Below are 18,065 nucleotides of genomic sequence, written 5' to 3' on the forward strand. Positions count from 1 at the left end.
CAACAACAAGCAGCCAGTCAGTTGGGACATATTTATTTAAATTCTTCATAACATTTTTTTTTCATTTAACAATTCCCTTGATAAGTTTTTGTGGGACCCTACCCAAAAAGTGCAAATAATACCAAACTTTTTTTTTTTTTATAACACATAACACTGCGTACACCAGCAAGGTTAGAAACAGAAGGCTCTGTCTTACTTACAGTACATATGTTGCACATGGTTACGGCAGGAAGAACATTGACCCAGGACGAGGAGGAGCAGGAGGAAGTGATGATGATGAAGATGATGATGATGATGATGCTGCTGCTGCTGATGGCCTACAAACAGGATCTACATCAGAGACGGGCAAACCTTTGACTCAAGGGCCATATTTTTCCAAACGGAAGGATTAAGACAGATTTTGTAACCAGGCCATTCGAGATTTAAAAAAAATCTAAAATATGGCTAAGCATTAATTTGAATGTTTTCATCTTGGTTTGTATTGTCTGAAAATGTTATATTTTTAAATGTATTATTGGTAATTCATTTAATCATAATCAACTAATTATTGAACAACATACTGGTAAATAGATGGTTTGTGTACTAAACATTTTTTATTTTTTTACCAAACAATTTGCAAATTATTTATTGATAAATATGGTCCGGTTCATTTGTACACGAGGTTAATTTTTTAAAATAATTTATTTAAATGTATTTGCTTGTTTATTTTGTGTTTTATCTAATTCATATCAATACTTTTTTGTTGTATTATGTTGAAGAATGAATTTGCCAATTAAAACAATATTTTTTTACATTTATTTTTAAAAGATCAATGAGCAAATTATTTAATGCGAAAGATAGTCCAATTAATTTGCAGATGAGGTTAAACATTTTTTAAAATTAATTTCATTAACCAATGATAATGGCAAAATGGCTCAATTAATGCTACAGATATTACAAGACTCTTAACAAGATTAAATAAAAGAAATAAATACAGTGGCCCAGTTTAAAAGAACATGGCCCGAGTGCCTTACTTTGCCTACCCCTGATCTACATTGTACAGCAAGCAGGAAGTGACCGGGAGTTGGGGGGGGGGGGGGGGACTGGGCTGGGCGGGGGTGACCCCCACAAATCCCCACCAGGCCGTCACAGACACAGTGGAAATAACACTGCTAGCCCTTTAAGAGACCCTTCGTGACTCGCTCCCACCTTCACACCGGCGAGCTTCACCTCTTCATTGGAAGTCGCTGAGTATTTACAATCCCGGTGATAGGCTACAATAAAAATAAAAACGTGGATTTGTGTATTAGCCGCATGCTAGCAACCATTCCATATTATATTTGGATATTTGAATGCAGCCAAGTGTGAGGGGAGTCGTCGTAGAGTAGTGCGGTGTCTCCATGCAGAGCTGGTATTCGTGTGTTGCGGAGTGCAGTAAAGGGGCCCCCAACGTTTTGGGGTTTTTTTCTTTTTCTTGCGTTGCGGACCGGAGACGCTAAATTGAGGGACGAACAAATTGGTACCTTGAATTACAATTTGAATTTGTTATATAGCAAACAAATCGATCAAGCGATGACTGATAACGCATAAAAATTGGAAGTGAAAGTACTATTGTATTAAAAATACAACTCGCCACTTTGCTACAATGCTGAATGTAGTTGTAATTAGCGCTGAGCCCTGCACTTGTTTCTCTTCATGAGCCCAAAATGTCTTTCCGTACTTATGTCCATGTCTTCTACGTATGTTTTGGTCATCGCAGATAAAATGTCGGAAATGAAAGCAAGAAATTCATTGATTTAACACTAAACTCAACAAACGGATTTTAAGTAGGACTGCTGATTTTTTTGGAAGCTTCTTCTCTCTCATCATTTCATCGTTTCATATTTCCGAAGTTCTCAATTTTATTATTTTTTTTTTTTTACCCCTCCTTCATTTTTTTTCTAGCTTGTGGGCTAACTTTTTTTTTTTTAAAGCATATAAGGCAGATGCAAAACTGTTTTCCGACACGGACGATCAATGAAATTGGAATTTTTTTGGGGGGGTGGGGGGCAAAAATGCTACGGAGCGGTTCCGGTTCACAGCCCGCTCGTTGGGGACCACTAATATCGTAAGTTGGAGGGTTGATGAAGGGCTTGTTGGTGAGGTTGTTACTTGATGATTTGAGGACAGTCACTCCAGGCTTTGGCCTTTCGCTTGGCCAGCGCCAGCCAGGCGGGCTCGGTGGACACCTGCGCTGAGTCCATAGCCGGGAAGCGCTTGGAAACCTCCTTGACAGCAGGGGGCGACGGAGTGGAGTCGGCGATTTCCACTGGCAAAAAAAAAAAAGGAAACTTTTCATCCAAGTAGCTACTTAACGAGTGTAAAATAAGACAATGTACAATTAAGAGGTCGAAGTTGCGATACCACCAGCTGTTGTTGTCGTGCTTATAGTCACCTGAGCAGTAGCATCCGCTTGCTAAAACTAATTTAAATAAAGACAAATACCACTCGGAAATATTGTACTTAAAAAAGAGGCAGCAATGACACACACACACAAAAAAATGTAACAAGTTTTTGTTACACTTTGAATCTATATTTGTGTGCTGTTGTGAAAGCGCTATCTATATAAATCAGAGTGTATTGTATTGTGCAGAATGGACATTTTGATGCTAACCGGCCTTGGCCACCTAGGGGCGCTATAGGACTGAAAGACGGATATATTGTACATGGACATCTGTACAGCACATAATGTAAGTCTCAGCTGCTCGCAGAGGGATAAGAATATATGACTTTGAGTATCAGTACTGTTCAGGTTGAAAAAGTTGAATCAGTGCACCTTTACAAGTCACACAAGAATTTGCACTTCTTAAGTACAGCGTGTGAAGTTTTGCCAGCTGTGCCTACCAGTGACAGAGCTGGGCAGCGTGTTGGCTTTCTTCAGCTGCTCTCGCCTCTCGAACCGTCCACGCAGGCTATCTGGTCTCTTGAGCTCGTCCGGCGTCTGAGCTTTCGAACTCGTACCAACGTTCCCACTTCCTCCTCGGTTCTCAGTGGAGCTAATTGTCATCGCTAAGCCCACCTGCGGACCGACGTGTGGAAAGATGAGGATTGAACGTTTATTATTATTATACACACAAACGGCAGTCCAGTACACGGACTCAACTCACACTGTCTCGCTCCCGAGCTTGCTTCTCGGCCAGCTTGGCTTCCCGTTGGCTGCGACGTTCCTCGCGGTTTTGCTGCTGTTCCCGGAATCCTTTCTGCTTCTGCAGCGCCAGCGTGATCCACAGGGGGCCCGCCTCCTTATCCTGGACCCTGGCGCCGTCCAGGGAGTGCCTGCTCTGAAGTGACGGTTTCTCTGCAGGGTGGGGCGACCAAGGGAAACAGCCGCGTCTAAGCAATTTGCAATCTAGCGATCAAGCACTCCCTCTGTAAGCCATACGTTTACAAGACCGATGTGGACTTGGTGACTCTGACCTTTCTTGATGAGCTCCGTCTTCCTGTCCACTTTCTCCCTCCAGGGAATGTTGATGGACGGGAAGAAAGATCTTTTCTCTTTGGGCTCCTCTTCACATTGGCCTTGGTTGCCCCGTTGCAGGTGGCCAACCGCCGTGGGATGACTCTGGCCGGCCGAGTCCTCGGTCTCGCCGTGGCTCGCTTTAGGCAGCGGTGACGGAGGAGGGGTGGGAACTCCATCGGCGGGTTTGGGTGAGGCTTGGGGTCTGCGGTAGAGCGACGGCTTGGGGGGCACGTGGTCTCCGTCGCATTGCAGCGTAGGGCTCTGGGATTTGCCCAAGCCGGCTCGCGGAATCACAGGGGAGGCTGAGGCAAGGGAGTACTTGACTTCTCTCTGAGGTGACACTGGACTGGATCGGTCGGAAAAGACCGGCGAGGCGTCCGAGTCCAGCTCGATGGGGGTCAGGGGCGAGGGGACGCCGTCGAAGCTGTCTCCGGCGCTGTAGCGCTTCTTGCGTTTCTCCGTGGACTGCTCACTGTGGAACCGCAGTGAGTAGTTGGTCCTCCTCAGCTTGATGCCAAACGGCGAAGGCGCCTCATCGCCGTCCAAACTCGGTTCCTCAGGCTCCACCCCGCTTTCGGGCTCTGCCGACCCGCTACGATCCCGAGCCTTCCAGTCAGGCCGTTCAGGCTTGGCTCCAGGGCTGGGAACGAGGAAAGACGGGAGGTCTTTGGCAAAGACGCACTCGTCCGCCACTCTTTCTGGAATGCGGAGACTCTTATTCGTCCTGTTCTGAGCTTTTCGGATGGCATCCGGCGAGGCGGAAGCAGACGTGTCGGACGACGCGGCATCTTCTCCCGTTTTATCGTCAGATATGCTGGAAGTGGAGCACTCGGAATTCCTTTTTGAATCTCCAAATTTTTTCTTGGCAGGCGTGATGGAGAACTTGGCGCTGGCGGACATGGTCTTCCTCAAGTGCGTGTGGGCAAACTCGTGCTGGTCTTCGTGGCTGGCCGGAGGTTGACTCTTGCTCGGGTCTGGGTACTCACTGCCCTCCTCTACCCCCTTGAATATCTTGGACCTGATGGTGGCCCACTCAGCCAGGACGGCTGCACCGGCCGGGTCCGCCTCGGTGGACTCCGTAAGGGATTTTGCCTTTGAGGACTTGCGATCCGGCGACGTCTCGGTCTTGGCGGATGGCGTTCCCTGGGCTTTCCGGTCCTCACTGAGACCAAGGAGGGACTTGCAGGCAGTGTCCCTGATCTGGTCCAGATTGACGGCGGTGCCGCACAACTGCGCGCCAGTCACCAGGATGGCGGTGTGGGGCACGTATGGAGAAGTCTGCCGGTTGGGGGAGTGCGGCACTTCAGAAGGGGACTTTGTGCCTTCTCTTGGACAGACAGTAGCAGAGGTTGCCGTAAGAGGCGTCAGGTTAACCTTCGGGAAGAGGATTTCTTTTTCTCCGGAAGAAACTTGGAAGGAGAAAGGCCGCTGCCGCTGCTCCATCTCTTTCCAGCGCTGCTCCTCGGCTCTCCTCATCCTCCGTTGAGGATCCAAGCATCCGTCTCCGTCGTCTTCCGCCATTTTGTTCCGCTGTTCTTCAGACTCGGGTTTGCCTTTCCCTTCAATGTCTCGCGACCTCTGCTTCTTCCTCTTCTTGCTTTCCTCTTCCTCCAAATGTAGTCGCTGAGCCTCAAGCTCCTGCTGCCTCCTTGCCTCCTTTTCCTCCTTCCTTCTTTGCTCCACCCTCAGCCGCCTCGCCTCCTCCTCTTTCCGCTCCTTGTCCTCTCGGTGTCTCCTCTCCTCTTCGTTCCTCATCCTTCTCTCCTCTTCCTCACGGAGCCTCCTCGCTTCTTCTTCCCTCTCCTCGCGCCGCTTACGACACCGTTCTTCTTCTTCAATCCTCAGTTGCTCCGCTCGCTGCTTTCTCTCCTCTTCTTCCAGCTCCCCGCGGAGCCTCCTCTCTTCTTCTTCCTTCTCCTCACGCTGCTTACGACACCGTTCTTTTTCTTCTTCTTCTCCAATCCTCAGTTGCTCTGCTCTCTGCCTTCTCTCCTCTTCGTCCAGTTCCCTCTTCCTCTTCGCTTCAAGTCGTTCCTCTTCGACTCGGTGCTTCTTGAAGGCTTTCAGAGACTCTTCTGTGGATGATCTGCGGCGGTGCTCTGCCGAGACGCCCGCCACTCCCGGGTCATCCTGCGCCACACCCGGGGTGGCTACTTCCTGGAGGTCCTAAGGATGAGTTAAGAATTGTTAGTTTCCTCTGGGATTGAAGGGTACACATAGTGGTTATGTTGTTCGGGTTATGACTGGGGCCTCGGGAAAAACTTTCCCTGGTAAGGATTCCATGGGCCAAAAAGTTTGAGAACCCTTCGTGTAAAATGATGTTTCCTCACCTGCGAGACGCGCCGGTGCTTGCGCGAAACCCTCTGATTCTTGGGTTTGACAGACAGTTTATGCTTGGCCGCGGCGTTGTCCAGGAGAAATGCCGACTGAGGAACGGCGTCCAGGTTGACCGACTCGATGGTGCCGCCGGGCGGGAGGACTCTTTTGGACCTGGGGGACTTGACAGGGGTGCCATGGTGCGATCTCGCTTGCGAGACCGCTTGAACCTGGACAAAAAGATGAAAACGAAATAAATTTACAACCCCGTGACCCATCTGGGGGGGTGAAACGGAAGCGTCGTCGGCATTACCGTCGGCTCGGCTTTTGCAGGCTCCGTTTCGACCTGCGCCGTCACCCTCAGCGGACTCTGCGGAGCCTCCTCCTCATCGGAGCTTCCCTCATCCCCTTCGCTTCTTCTCAGAGAAGGAAGCCTCTGGCCAAACTTGATCGTCTGCGCGATCTGCTTCTGCGCGTTCAACGGGGAAGCGTTTTGAGTATGGCGTGAAGAGAAATGGAGGACAATGTGTTTTCTGCTCAGGCCAAAGCCATGTCTAATATCAAAATATTGCTTTGATGCATTCTTGCGGCATTTTGGAGCCAAGGAAGTGCGTTTGGGCGAGGGGAGGAACTCATTTTGTCATGCCAAAGCCTTGTCCAATAGAAAAAAAGTATTTTGCCGCCATTTTGTGACATCAATAGGCAATTCCAAACCATTTTGGGTGCGAGTGAATCACTCGCAGATTTTTGGAATTCGTGGCCCACTGCCCCAGGGATGTACAGTACTTGGTGTACGACAGAGTTCCATTCCAATGGTGATGACATAACCTGAAGTAGTCCATCACAAAGATATGCTAACCGTGTAGCGGTCATAATTACAGAAAATATTTGTGGGGAAACACTCAACAAATATAAAACAATCCAAATCTGTAATTAAAGTGGTAACTGAGATGCCTTCTTGTGCCACGTGACCATGTATTTTTTACATTGTCCTCCATTCGTTACTATCGTAAACAGAGGCCTGCTGGGGGCTTGGAGCCCATTGGTTTTGGCATTTCAAAACAGCACCACTGGAAGCGGCGGCCCGGTAGTCCAGTGGTTAGCACGTCGGCTTCACAGTGCAGAGGTACCGGGTTCGATTCCAGCTCCGGCCTCCCTGTGTGGAGTTTGCATGTTCTCCCCGGGCCTGCGTGGGTTTTCTCCGGGTGCTCCGGTTTCCTCCCACATTCCAAAAACATGCATGGCAGGTTGATTGGACGCTCTAAATTGTCCCTAGGTGTGAGTGTGGGCGTGGATGGTTGTTCGTCTCTGTGTGCCCTGCGATTGGCTGGCAACTGATTCAGGGTGTCCCCCGCCTACTGCCCGAAGACGGCTGGGATAGGCTCCAGCACCCCCCGCAACCCTAGTGAGGATCAAGCGGTTCGGAAAATGGATGGATGGACCACTGGAAGCTCAAAAAAAAGAACAAAAACGCACTTTCAACGCATTATCCAGAACCCTGAACAATATTTACTTCTCTTTGCCATTGCCCGGGGCGAGTCTGGAAATGCCCCCCCCCCCCCCCAACATTCTGCGCTTGGACACCTTACCTGCAGATTTTTGACTTTGTCCGAGACGTTTTCCTGGGACATGGCGTGATCCAGACCGGCCTGCTTGGCCGACTCCTCCGGGATGAAGACGCTGTCGTGCGAGAGGGCTCGAGATCCAACGGGATTCAGCTCCCTGCGAACAGAGGGACCATACCGTTGTCTTAACACAGTCTGTGCTGGCTTTTTGATTTCAAATAGACGTCGATCGACACATGAACATATACAGTACTGTACGAGAAAATTAAAAGCATGTTCTCACGAACGCGATGACATTTTTGCATGATTCCCTGAAGCCTATTCATCCTTATCGCTGACCGCTTGGAAGGAAAGGAAGCTTGTTAATGAGCCATCAACACTTTCAATTTTCAGGAAAGGCTCAGCGGGCACCGCGTACCTTAGACTTTGATTGGCGTTCTCGTCGTCGGACACAACTCCATGGCACACCTCCCCGGTGGAGAAACTGGCCTTCAGCTGTGCCCCATAAAAACCCCCCTGGGCCTCCCGCTTCTGCTTTTTCTTCCCAAAGAGGCGTCTGAAGGGCTGGAACTTGCCCTGTCGCCTTTGCTTCTCTGTAGGCGGAAAAGAGAAAAAAATGCCACGTGATAACCATACAGCATAATCTTTTTTTTTCTTTTTTTTATATCTCCAGCCAGATAATGAGCGAGGGAGGCGGGGGAACATTTGGCTTTGAATGACTGACAAACGAATGATATGAAAAGACAACAGAGAGAGAGCGCGAGTTGACTCCTGTTAGGGAATAAAAGGCAAGGTTGGGGGGGGGGGGGGGGAACATGCAGAGAAAAAGGGCGAGCAAAGCAGTGAATAGCACGACTCAAATCTCATGCTAAACCAGTGGCACTTTCCTTATGGCTTCATGACATCTTCATATCACCGTCATTTGAGAGGAAAGCTGATGCCGCAACCATAAAATATGTTAATAAGTCATGAAATCATCATTTTATGGACGCCTTTGATAGCGCTCCAGTGTACAGCATTTCCTTCTTCGGGTTAGAAAGTTCAGTACAGTGGTACCTCTACTTACAAAATTGATTGGTTCGGTGAGAAATTCGAAACTAGAAAATGTTGTAAGTAGAGACGCGTTTTCCATGTAAACGCCCTAATCCGTTCCAAGCCCCTCCACAAAATTCAGACATAAAGGTTTTCTAAGGTATGAGAATGCATTAAAATAATAATAATAAATAATAAATAATAAAAATAATAATACATGTTACAATTAGATCATTGCACAATAAATGAGAGTTGTGCATAATGTAAAAAAACAAAAACAAAGAATAAAGAATAAAAATGATGGTCATTTAACTTTCAACTGCATCCTGCTCGTTTTTTTTGCCCTCTTTTTAGTTCATGTTCTCTGTCAGAAGTGGTTTTTGCCTGGCGCTTTGTAAAGAACTGATCCAAGGACGGTTTACTTTTGTCGGCTATTAACATTCCTTCGAAAATGTCCAGGGGAAAACCTCAGCATAGTGAGTGAGATCGTCTGTCTGCTGAACACTTTTTCTAGGTGATTCATATTGACGTAAAACTATCGGAACACTGTCCTAGGCGAGTGGCGAGTATGCTGCATCGACACATTTCAATCTATCGACAGACATATACGCTTACGGTAGCAGTTCCTCTTAGCCAATGGGAGGCCAGGATGATGCTCGATAGTAGCCAATGGCAGAGCAGCTAGAAGTATGTTGCGTTCAGGAAACTCGGAGCTGCTAGTAGCGGCCCATACTGTTTTTTTTTTTTTAACCTTTCGTATCTTGAAATGTCTTTCGTAACAAGGGCCAATAATTTCCTGTTGAGGCGTTTCGTAACTTGAAAATTTCGTATGAAGAGATGTTCGTAAGTAGAGGTGCCACTGTACTCTATTTAACATTATTTCTGTACGAATTCATCATAAACCAGTCTTACTGGTTATATTACGGAGCATTCTGGCCGTTGTAAACAGTGAGCATACCTGTCAACTCATACGGTTTAACCATAGTTCATACGGATTTTGTGGTGAATCTTATTACGTATATGGCCGTATCGCACTAATCATACGGATTCTGAAAATTTCCGTTTTTTTGGTCCCCCCCACCCTAACAGGCAGTTCCGTTTTCTTTTGCCCAGAATGGTGCTAGTCTACTCGAATGCTTTCATTTACATTTCCAAAGTAAATATGAATGGATGCTGTAACTTCGAGCCGATGGGTCAGCATTTGGAGTTGGTGGAAAAAGTAACGCAGGAAAACAACTCTGAACACAGTAATGCCACTAAGTAGAATGATGATTAGACATTAACCAGACATTGTATTATGGAGATCTACAATAAATATCATTGAAAATTTCGTGGGGTTTTTTTCTGCCGTTATTTTGACATATAAAATGCTTTGGTATGTTATAAGGATTTTTTTCTCTTTATAAGGATTTTTTTGGTAGTTTATACAGGTTGGCGCTCCGAAAAGTTGACAGGTATGAGTGAGGCGCGCGCCATTGTGGAGCGGCAGCATCTTGAACCAAGCTGCTGTGTCACGGGGTCGAACGGATTCATGAATAAGTGAATACAATCGTTTCTTGGTAGCAATCTGTGAGGCAGTGAATATGTGTGTGTGTGTGGGGGGGGGGCGTCAACGCAGCCCACTGGTGTCATTTTGGCATCGTTAAGGCCGACATTGACCCATTCTGTGCTTATGACACGAGATCGTTAAGCGAGCGGCTCCTTGTCACTCTTGCAGCGTCTGGTCAGACACGTGGCGGACGTTGCGGTTGCGCGGTGGTGCTTTCAGCAGCCGCTGTGACCTAACAAAGCGCTTCTCCTATTCAACCCGCAGCGCAAGTTCTGCTTACACTGGCGTGGAAATGAATCCTCGCTGCGGTAGTTTTAAATGGCAGTCGACGCAGTTTCCCGACAAAAGAGTATTTTTGTTGGGGGTATCAAAGTATTTTTAACCCTTTCAGAGCCAGCGGTCACTACAGTGGACAGTTTATCACGTTATCAGATGACAGGTTATCATTATTGGTGCCTGAAAGCGTGAATGCATGTTTAATGTAGAAGGGTTCTACGAGACAGGAGATTATTTTCTTTCTTATACATTTGCAAGAGTTTGACGCAAGGTTGGGTTAATTATTTTGAGCCAAGCAGACTCGGTTGAAGATTGGATTTGAAGAACTAAAGAGCTGGCCGCCATTTTGGACGCATGTCGTTTTGTATTGTGGATTGGGAGTTGAAGTCAATTGAATGTAACATTCAAACAATTCCCAGCCGCTGCCGCTTCTCAAGCTTGGATAAAAAATGGGTGGGCTGTGTGAGGAAGGACATCCGGTGTCAAAACTGTGCCAAACGCATCTTGTGAGTGATTTGCTACGGTGACCCTGACAGAGGGAAGTTGCTTCTTCTTCTTCTTCTTATAAATACCGCTGATGACATTTGTATTATTTTACACCACAGCAACACTAATAAACTGGTAACCAATTTCTTGGTAGCTTTAACTCTGCAGTATGGTTAGTTTGGACTAAATGTTGGATCAAAATCCAATCCTCAAACGAATGGAGCTCAGTCCCTGTTGTCCCCAGGACCGGGTTAGCGATTTCACCCAATTTGGGTTACTTTTAACCCAGCAGTTTCAACTGTAGTTTGGGGGGGGGGGGGGGGGGGCACGCCTCAGTGACTCAAGCTGGGCACTTTCGTCTTCAGGTGGGACACCCAAGCTGGAAGTTGGGACACTACTGACAACCTAATCCCACAAAGTAAAACACTTATTAATGACAACAACAAAAAACATACGGTGGCACAAGATGCATAAGTATGATTCCTCTTCATACTTCTGCCTCCCTCTCTCTCTCTCTCTCTCTCTTTCGCTCTGGCCCACGAAACAAAGACCTTAATGCACCGCCCGGGGCCCGCTCACACACTCATGCGTGAAATGAGAAAGGACCAGCCACTCTTTCAGCGTGCTTGCCCCCCCCCCCCCCCCCCGAGCCTCCTGCTGGTTCCTCACGCCGGATGGACATCCGACACGGCCAATCAGGTGGGGTCTAAGCGAGCCCGAGGGAGGCTGGCGGGAAACCAGCAGAGGGCTTTCGTTTCTACCGAAGTCTCGACCTCCACCACAAAGCAGCAAAAAAAAAAAGTCCAGCTTTCAATTCAAAACACACCATGCAGCGGTTAAAGAGACAGCGGCAACGGAAAAGAAAAATAAACGCTGTCTCTTTAAGAGGTTTTGGGTCCTTTTTACCTGTGCCTTTGGATTGCTCTAAAAGCATACCAGGCTCGGTTTCCGTGGCGCCCGTCGCCATGGTCGCTCTGCAGCACACCTCGGCTGCGGCGAGACGAAGGAAGCGTGGGAATTTACTGAACTGCAGACGTGTGTAAGGGGTGTTGTTGTTTTTTTTTTTTTTGAATAAGCAATGTTATTGACTATCATTATATGGAAGGGAGGGAGGAAGAATGCAATGAGGCAAAAGCGAGGTGGGAAGGAATTGAGGATGTATGAAAGGAAATAAGGAGAGGATGAAGGAAGGTTGGATGGAAGGAAGGAAGCAAGAAAGGAGGGAAGGAAGGTGCGCGGGAAAAAAGGAAACAAGCATGGCATTAAGAAATGAAGGAAGGTTGGATGTCAAAAGAAGGAAGGAAGGAAGTAAAGAAGGAGGGGAGGAATAAAGGAAGGAGGGAAGGTGGGAAGGTGGGATGGAAGGATGGGTATCAGGATTGTTTGAAAGGAAAGAAGGATGTAACAAAGAAAGGAAGGAGAGAAGGAATGTCGGAAAGATGCCCGGAAGGAAGGAAAAGGAGGAGAGAAGGAAGGTAAGAAGGAGTGGAAGAAATAAAGAAAGGGAGGAAACAAGGATATGTGAAAGGGAAAAAGGGAGAACACAAACTTTTGTTTTCATAAGTGTGTTTTCATTATCTGAACTGCTTTTTATGTGGTCGCTCGAGATCGTGGATCTTCATTTTGGGTCAGGAATGCACCATCGTGATAAACGGGGGTGCACTACATTATAAAAACCTTCAAAAAAAAAAAAAGATTGTTTGGGGGGGGGGGGGGGGGGGCAACAACAATATAGTCAGGGAAACACCGCATTTCCAAACTGGAATAAGGCTGTCACAAACCGCAACGAAAAATGCAACAAAGTGAAGCAGAAGCACTTTCCAGATGCATGGGGGGGGGGTGACACGACAGCTGGTTTTCCATCCCAATGGTTCTTAAAAAAAAAATTAAAAAAGAAAGAAAGGCCCCTCAGGTGGCAAATCGTTGGCTGGTGATGAGATGGGAGAAAGCGCGGCGAGCCGCCATGCGTGCCTCCCGCAAAAGCGTCGCCAAGTGTTGCGAAGCGTCGCAAAGCGTGCCCGCCTGCCAGCTCCCGGCGGCAACAGCCAGCAGCAAACGAGCAGTGGGGCGCTTTTATATCGCGTTTTTTTTTTTTTTTTTGGGGTGCCAGACAGTCGTCACGATTTTACCTATTTGAGCCGCGCAGCCCGACAGCGCCGCGCACCACTGCAGTAAAACCTTAGGGAACATGGACGGCGCTCGTTTGCAAGCTTTCCAAGCCCACCAACGCCTCGGAGGCTTCTGCGACGGGAGGCGGCTTTGGGAGGAGGGAGGAAACGGTCACAAGAGACACAAAATCAGCAGGTTTGCTTTTGTTAGTATCGCGGCTCACGTGGAACATGGCGGTGGCATGGTGGGTGGCATGGAAGGGGGGGAGGGGGGGGGCTGAGGCAACTGAAGCAAAATTAATAATAATAATAGTGGTCCAGTGATACCGGGTTCAATCCCAGCTCCGGCCTCCCTGTGTGGAGTTTGCATGTTCTCCCCAGGCCTGCGTGGGTTTTCTCCGGGTACTCCGGTTTCCTCCCACATTCCAAAAACATGCATGGCAGGCTGATTGAACACTCCAAAAATGTCCCTAGGTGTGAGTGTGGGCGCGGATGGTTGTTCGTCTCTGTGTACCCTGCGATTGGCTGGCAACCGGTTCAAGGTGTCCCCCGCCTACTGCCTGAAGGCGGCCGGGATAGGCTCCAGCACCCTCCCCCGCGACCCTTGTGAGGATAAGCGGAACGGAAAATGGATGGATAATTTTACGGTAATAATAATAATAATAACACCACCAGCAATTGTATTTTCTAACAGTACATTCTAACACGCATTGATCCAGCCGCAACAGGTGCAACTCTGCAACATTGAGAAGCCAGTAAAAAAAAAAAAAAGAAATTTAAATACCCAAACAAACACTCTCACATCCTTTTATAACGGTTTCCAAAGTAGCTTAGCAATAGCAGGCAATTGAATCCGAACTGTATCATGTGGCTTCATTCAAAGAAGAGCAAACCACAAGAACAATGGGGGGGGGGGGGGGGGGGGTTCTTTCTGATCACACCCCCCGCCCCCTCCCCTCTTCCGGTCTAGGGGGCAGGGGAGGGGGGGGGGGTGCTCACGAATTTCTTATCCAATCGTCGCAAACATCCTGCATGTCAAAAATGGACCGAGGAGTGAACGTCGTCGTCGATATTTTGGGGCAACGTGTGGGTGCGTCTCACATGACACGAGATTTTCCACTCGGCGGATAATTGAAGCACTGGAGTGTGTACGGAAGGCGACAGCCTCCCACCCCCCCGGATGCACAAAACACACATTATGAAACAAATAAGGAATAACCGCAGAAAGGAGAAGATAGAAAGAGATTTTAGGAATCTTGATGTGTTGTTTTTTTGTATGTGTGTGTGTGTGAGTATAAAAAAAAGGCCTTCTTACCGTGCAGCTGTGTATGCGAGGCTATCTGGGGAGTGTTCCACCTCACCTGCCTGCTGTCACTGTGGAACTGGGGCATCACCTGGAGTCAGGTGTCACATGCACTCACGTTTACTTGGCTGTGTGAGCGCGTGCATTTTATTTTCAATTCTGTTTTTTTTTTGTTTGTTTTTGTTCAAGAGCAAATTGAAAATGCTTTGTTTTAGTATTAGTTTTAGTCCCCCCCCCCCCTATAATTCAATATAGGGAGTGTTTTTCGAGTGCAACATTCAAAGAAAAGGGTCACTAGTTTTTGTGTCATAGAGTAAAGTGAACTATAATTGTCAATCTTTCTTTCTTCTGCAGAAAATGTCCTGCCATACCAAAATAAAAGCATTTACAACAAACTCCGAAAGCTCATCTAAGCCATTGACAAAAGCGCCAGTTTTAGAAACGTCATTTTGAAATTTAAATGCCTTTAGATTATTTTTTTTTTGAAAGCATTTTTGTTTTGGTTTTTATTTTCCGAACAAAAATGTTATTTCAGTTTTGGTTTTGGCTCTTTTGTTACTTTTCAGTGACTATAATAATCTTGATTATGTGTGTGTGTGTGTGTATGGTACACCGTACAGTGCTCAAGACTTCATCATCGCATATTGTAGCCGGTCAGCTGATTAATTTCTGCCGTGTCCGGAGGAGGCACAGAGTGCCACTTTGTCTCGCAGCTGGAAAGGCACAGTGCGGCACAACAGAAAGGCATTCATCCTTCGCGTCGGCTGACGCACACAAAGCCGCCGGTTGTGTACGTCGCCGAACAGAAGGGCAAGCTTGCGCGTGCGTATGGATGCCGCGAATCAGGTGGCACACTTCAATTCGGAATTGACCATGCTTGTTATTTTTCTCTTATTGGGCTCAGGAGATGATTTTTAAACGTCAGCTTTACAGATGCCGCACCCGCTCTGCAAGTGGTTTATGTTGTGGTAAAGCCCAGACACAAAGTGATATCAGATGACGTTAAAGTTAAGGTATCGAGGTATATACAGCCCCCTAGTGGCGATGTTATATTCCTGGAGGAGGTGTTTATTTGAGGTGAGGTGTTCATTTTTAAAAAGATGTCAGAGCTGTACACTAAGTATTGTCCTGAACAGGCAATATCAACAAAGCTTGTCCCGAGGGGTGATTTTTGACTTGTTTATTGAAGATGAGGTGGTTATTTTTTTTTTAAGGATATTGGCGCAGGAGATGCAATATGTGCAGTGAGCATTGTGCTTAGCGACAGTTTCAATTAACCTTGTTTCAAAGGGGGAAATGGGAAGCACTGAATTGAGGTGAGGCCGTTATTTTCAAAAGTCAAGATGATCAATGTAGTTACAGTCAGTGTTCCGCATATGCACTGATGAAAATGAAATTTGGTGGACACATTAATCGTAACAGAACCTACGAAAAAGTGTCAAGGGCCCTTGGCCGGAATCAGTTTGGTTTGATGCTGTAATTGGGGAAATTCCAAAACCTACACTAGGGAATTCAGCCATATGAGATTCAATCTGACGCGGCGATCGTATGGACAACCCTGAATTGCCACAAGCTTTTTTTTTTTGACTATGCCATCTAATGTGGGCGGAGCACAATGTCAACATTTCACAACTACTTTGACGGATTCGCCAAGAAAAACAAGGGCGCGGGGGCCCATTCGTCTGCGCGCTCGGCGCTTTTATTTGATTTGACGATTACACAACATGCCTGACGAAACGATCCCACCAGCCCCATATGGTCCCCCTTGTGTTCAGGCATCTGTACCTGCAGGAACTCCATCGACCTGCATCGTGCACACGGCTGTGCACTACTGCAACACCCACATCCACACACACACACACACACACACACCTGCTCTTGGGCTTGATAGCATAACAGTCCGCGCTGGGCTTTACATACCTCCACCAAGAAAAGGGAAAGATGAATAGACAGTGGTGAAGCAGTGCTCCATAAATGCAAAAGGGAACATGTCATCATGTCACCCCTGCCACCACATGACAGGAATGCAATAAAAAACAAATGGGTGTGTGTGTATGTGTGTGTGTGTGTGTGAGATGTGGTAGTGAGGCGGGGTTGCAATCATAAGCCTTCCCAACCCTCCACATCTCCAAAATGATGCATTGTCTCCTGGATAAACAAACATGTCTCTCACACACATACACACGCGCGCGCACAAAGGCGTGGATCACTCGGGGGAAAGCTTTTAAATGGCAGATTAGCGGCTACGGGCCACGCGTGGATTGGCACAACGTAACAACAAATGTGGCCGCTGTTTGTTTGCATTGAAATCGCCGTCTGTCTGGATGCTGCTTTTGGCATCACACATGCATACGCCGACGCGCGCGCGCGCGCGTGCACGTCGCGCCACAAAGCAGTTTGGCAATTAGGCCCGCGCGCAAGGGCGTTCTCGCGTCCGAATATCCACATTTCTGCGCGCGCGCGTGAAGCGGGGATGAAGAGTAGAGGAGTGGAAGGATGGATGAGGGGTGTGCCAATGCGGTGACAAGGTCATCGTACGACGGTCCCGGTAGCGAGAAGACTCACGGCGATCGCGCGGCGAGTCCTTCCTCTTCGGTCTTGGTCGCTTTTGTTGCCGCCGATGACGATGAGGAGGAGGATGATGATGATGATGATGCGCGTGGCAGACAGCGAGAACGCACACGCACAGCTGCACGCGCCTGAAGGAGGAGGAAGAGGAGGAGTGCGTGGTGGTGCACACTGGGGAGGCAGAGGGAGGAATGGGGGTGGGGGAAGGAGGAGGGGGGGTAAGAGTGTGATTTAAAGTCCAAAAAGAGAAAACATACAAAGCATTTTTCTCACATTTGTTAAAAGTCATTATGACTTGTCAGTAGCGCATGATAAGGATGCGTAGCAAAAAAAAAAAAATCTGCCGTTCTGGCCGTTCTTTTGCCAATCAGGGGCGGAACTACATGGTGGCCAGGAGTGGCGAAGGCCACCCCTTGAATCTCTCTGGCCACCCAAAGCCAAGGAGGAAATTTTAAGTCTGTGCTCTTTCAGCTCTTATCACCATTAACTCATTCAGTACCAGCCATTTTCAGACCGGTTAAAAAAAAAAAAAAAAAAAGAATGAGTTAACTGAGACATTGATGGCAGCACGCAAAATGGTATCGGCCGTCGGCGATAATTGATCACTCCGATGTTGGTGTTAGCTAGCGAATCAGTGGATAAGAAGAGCATAGCATAGTACACAAAAAAACAAAGCAAGAGCAAAGTATTTGGCACTATCTCATAAATTAATGAAATCTCTCTGTGTATGGTATGATCATGACATGTTGGCATGTTACTGAGTTGTACAAATTTTGTTGATTTTGCAAGAAACAATTCTACAGTCAGCAGCGTCAAATGGTCTTGACAGCTCAAGGAATATATCATATAAACGTTCTTGGGGTCTTTTTTCTCAAAACAAACTGGTAACATCCTCGGTTGAGTTATGCAAGGGATTGTCATCATATTTGTCTCTTGCTTGGAAGGTTGGACTGACCACTAAAGTTTTTTTTTTGACATTCATGGAATAATTTGCGTTTGTTCTACTCCTTTTTTATCCTGTAAATGCATTTGTGTTGCAAGCACTGATGCCTGTGGATTAACGATTGGAATCTGGTCTTTCTTTCTCACATCATGCGAATAAGATTTGGGGGAGGAGTTGGAATATATAAGGGATCAACATAGCTGGAATACTTACGTCCACTTCTTGACATAGTGCTAAAAAAAAACCATTCCTTCCCTTTGAGAATCCGTATTTTTTCTTCAATATTTTAGAGTTGCTGTTTGTGGAGGGGTGGGGGGGGGTGTCAATGAAATGAAATGTATGTAGATTAACTTCTGCGCTTGCTCCCAGATCAATGTTAACACTGTCCAGTAAAAATTGGAAGTACGGGTAGAGTAATTTGCTGTACATTTTAAGCTTTAA

The 18,065-nt window shown here is 47.2% G+C and overlaps 1 protein-coding gene across 3 annotated transcripts; it reads right to left on the bottom strand.

Annotated features, from left to right (window-relative positions):
• Positions 1–17: 17 nt before the first annotated feature.
• On the bottom strand, positions 18–18,037 carry cracd (capping protein inhibiting regulator of actin dynamics). 3 transcript variants are annotated; one of them, XM_086115139.1, is made up of 10 exons: positions 16,679–18,037; positions 7,778–7,952; positions 7,384–7,516; positions 6,108–6,263; positions 5,809–6,024; positions 3,436–5,644; positions 3,126–3,316; positions 2,863–3,037; positions 2,131–2,287; positions 18–317 (listed from the first exon to the last, which is right to left on the bottom strand). In XM_086115139.1, exons 1-10 carry the CDS (start codon positions 16,968–16,970, stop codon positions 221–223), a joined length of 3,801 nt encoding a protein of 1,266 aa, XP_085971265.1. In that variant the 5' UTR covers positions 16,971–18,037; the 3' UTR covers positions 18–220. The 3 variants fall into 3 exon arrangements, with proteins under 3 accessions (XP_085971265.1, XP_085971266.1, XP_085971267.1); XM_086115140.1 differs by lacking the exon at positions 16,679–18,037 and adding an exon at positions 12,832–13,704; XM_086115141.1 differs by having other exon boundaries at positions 18–2,287; positions 16,679–16,855.
• Positions 18,038–18,065: the final 28 nt, after the last annotated feature.

This window comes from Hippocampus guttulatus, chromosome 7, assembly GCF_054856545.1.
Source record: "Hippocampus guttulatus isolate MCC_2025c chromosome 7, RoL_Hgut_1.0, whole genome shotgun sequence".
Taxonomy (NCBI): domain Eukaryota; kingdom Metazoa; phylum Chordata; class Actinopteri; order Syngnathiformes; family Syngnathidae; genus Hippocampus; species Hippocampus guttulatus.

What these genes read in the sequence shown, in the direction of transcription:
- cracd (XM_086115139.1), bottom strand. Translation starts at nt 16,970, where the DNA reads ATGACTTTTAACAAATGTGAGAAAAATGCTTTGTATGTTTTCTCTTTT. An exon ending in CTGCAAAAGCCGAGCCGACG is followed by an intron (nt 6,025 to 6,107) that starts GTAATGCCGACG and finishes CTTTTTGTCCAG; the next exon opens with GTTCAAGCGGTCTCGCAAGC. An exon ending in GACGGAGCTCATCAAGAAAG is followed by an intron (nt 3,317 to 3,435) that starts GTCAGAGTCACC and finishes CCCACCCTGCAG; the next exon opens with AGAAACCGTCACTTCAGAGC.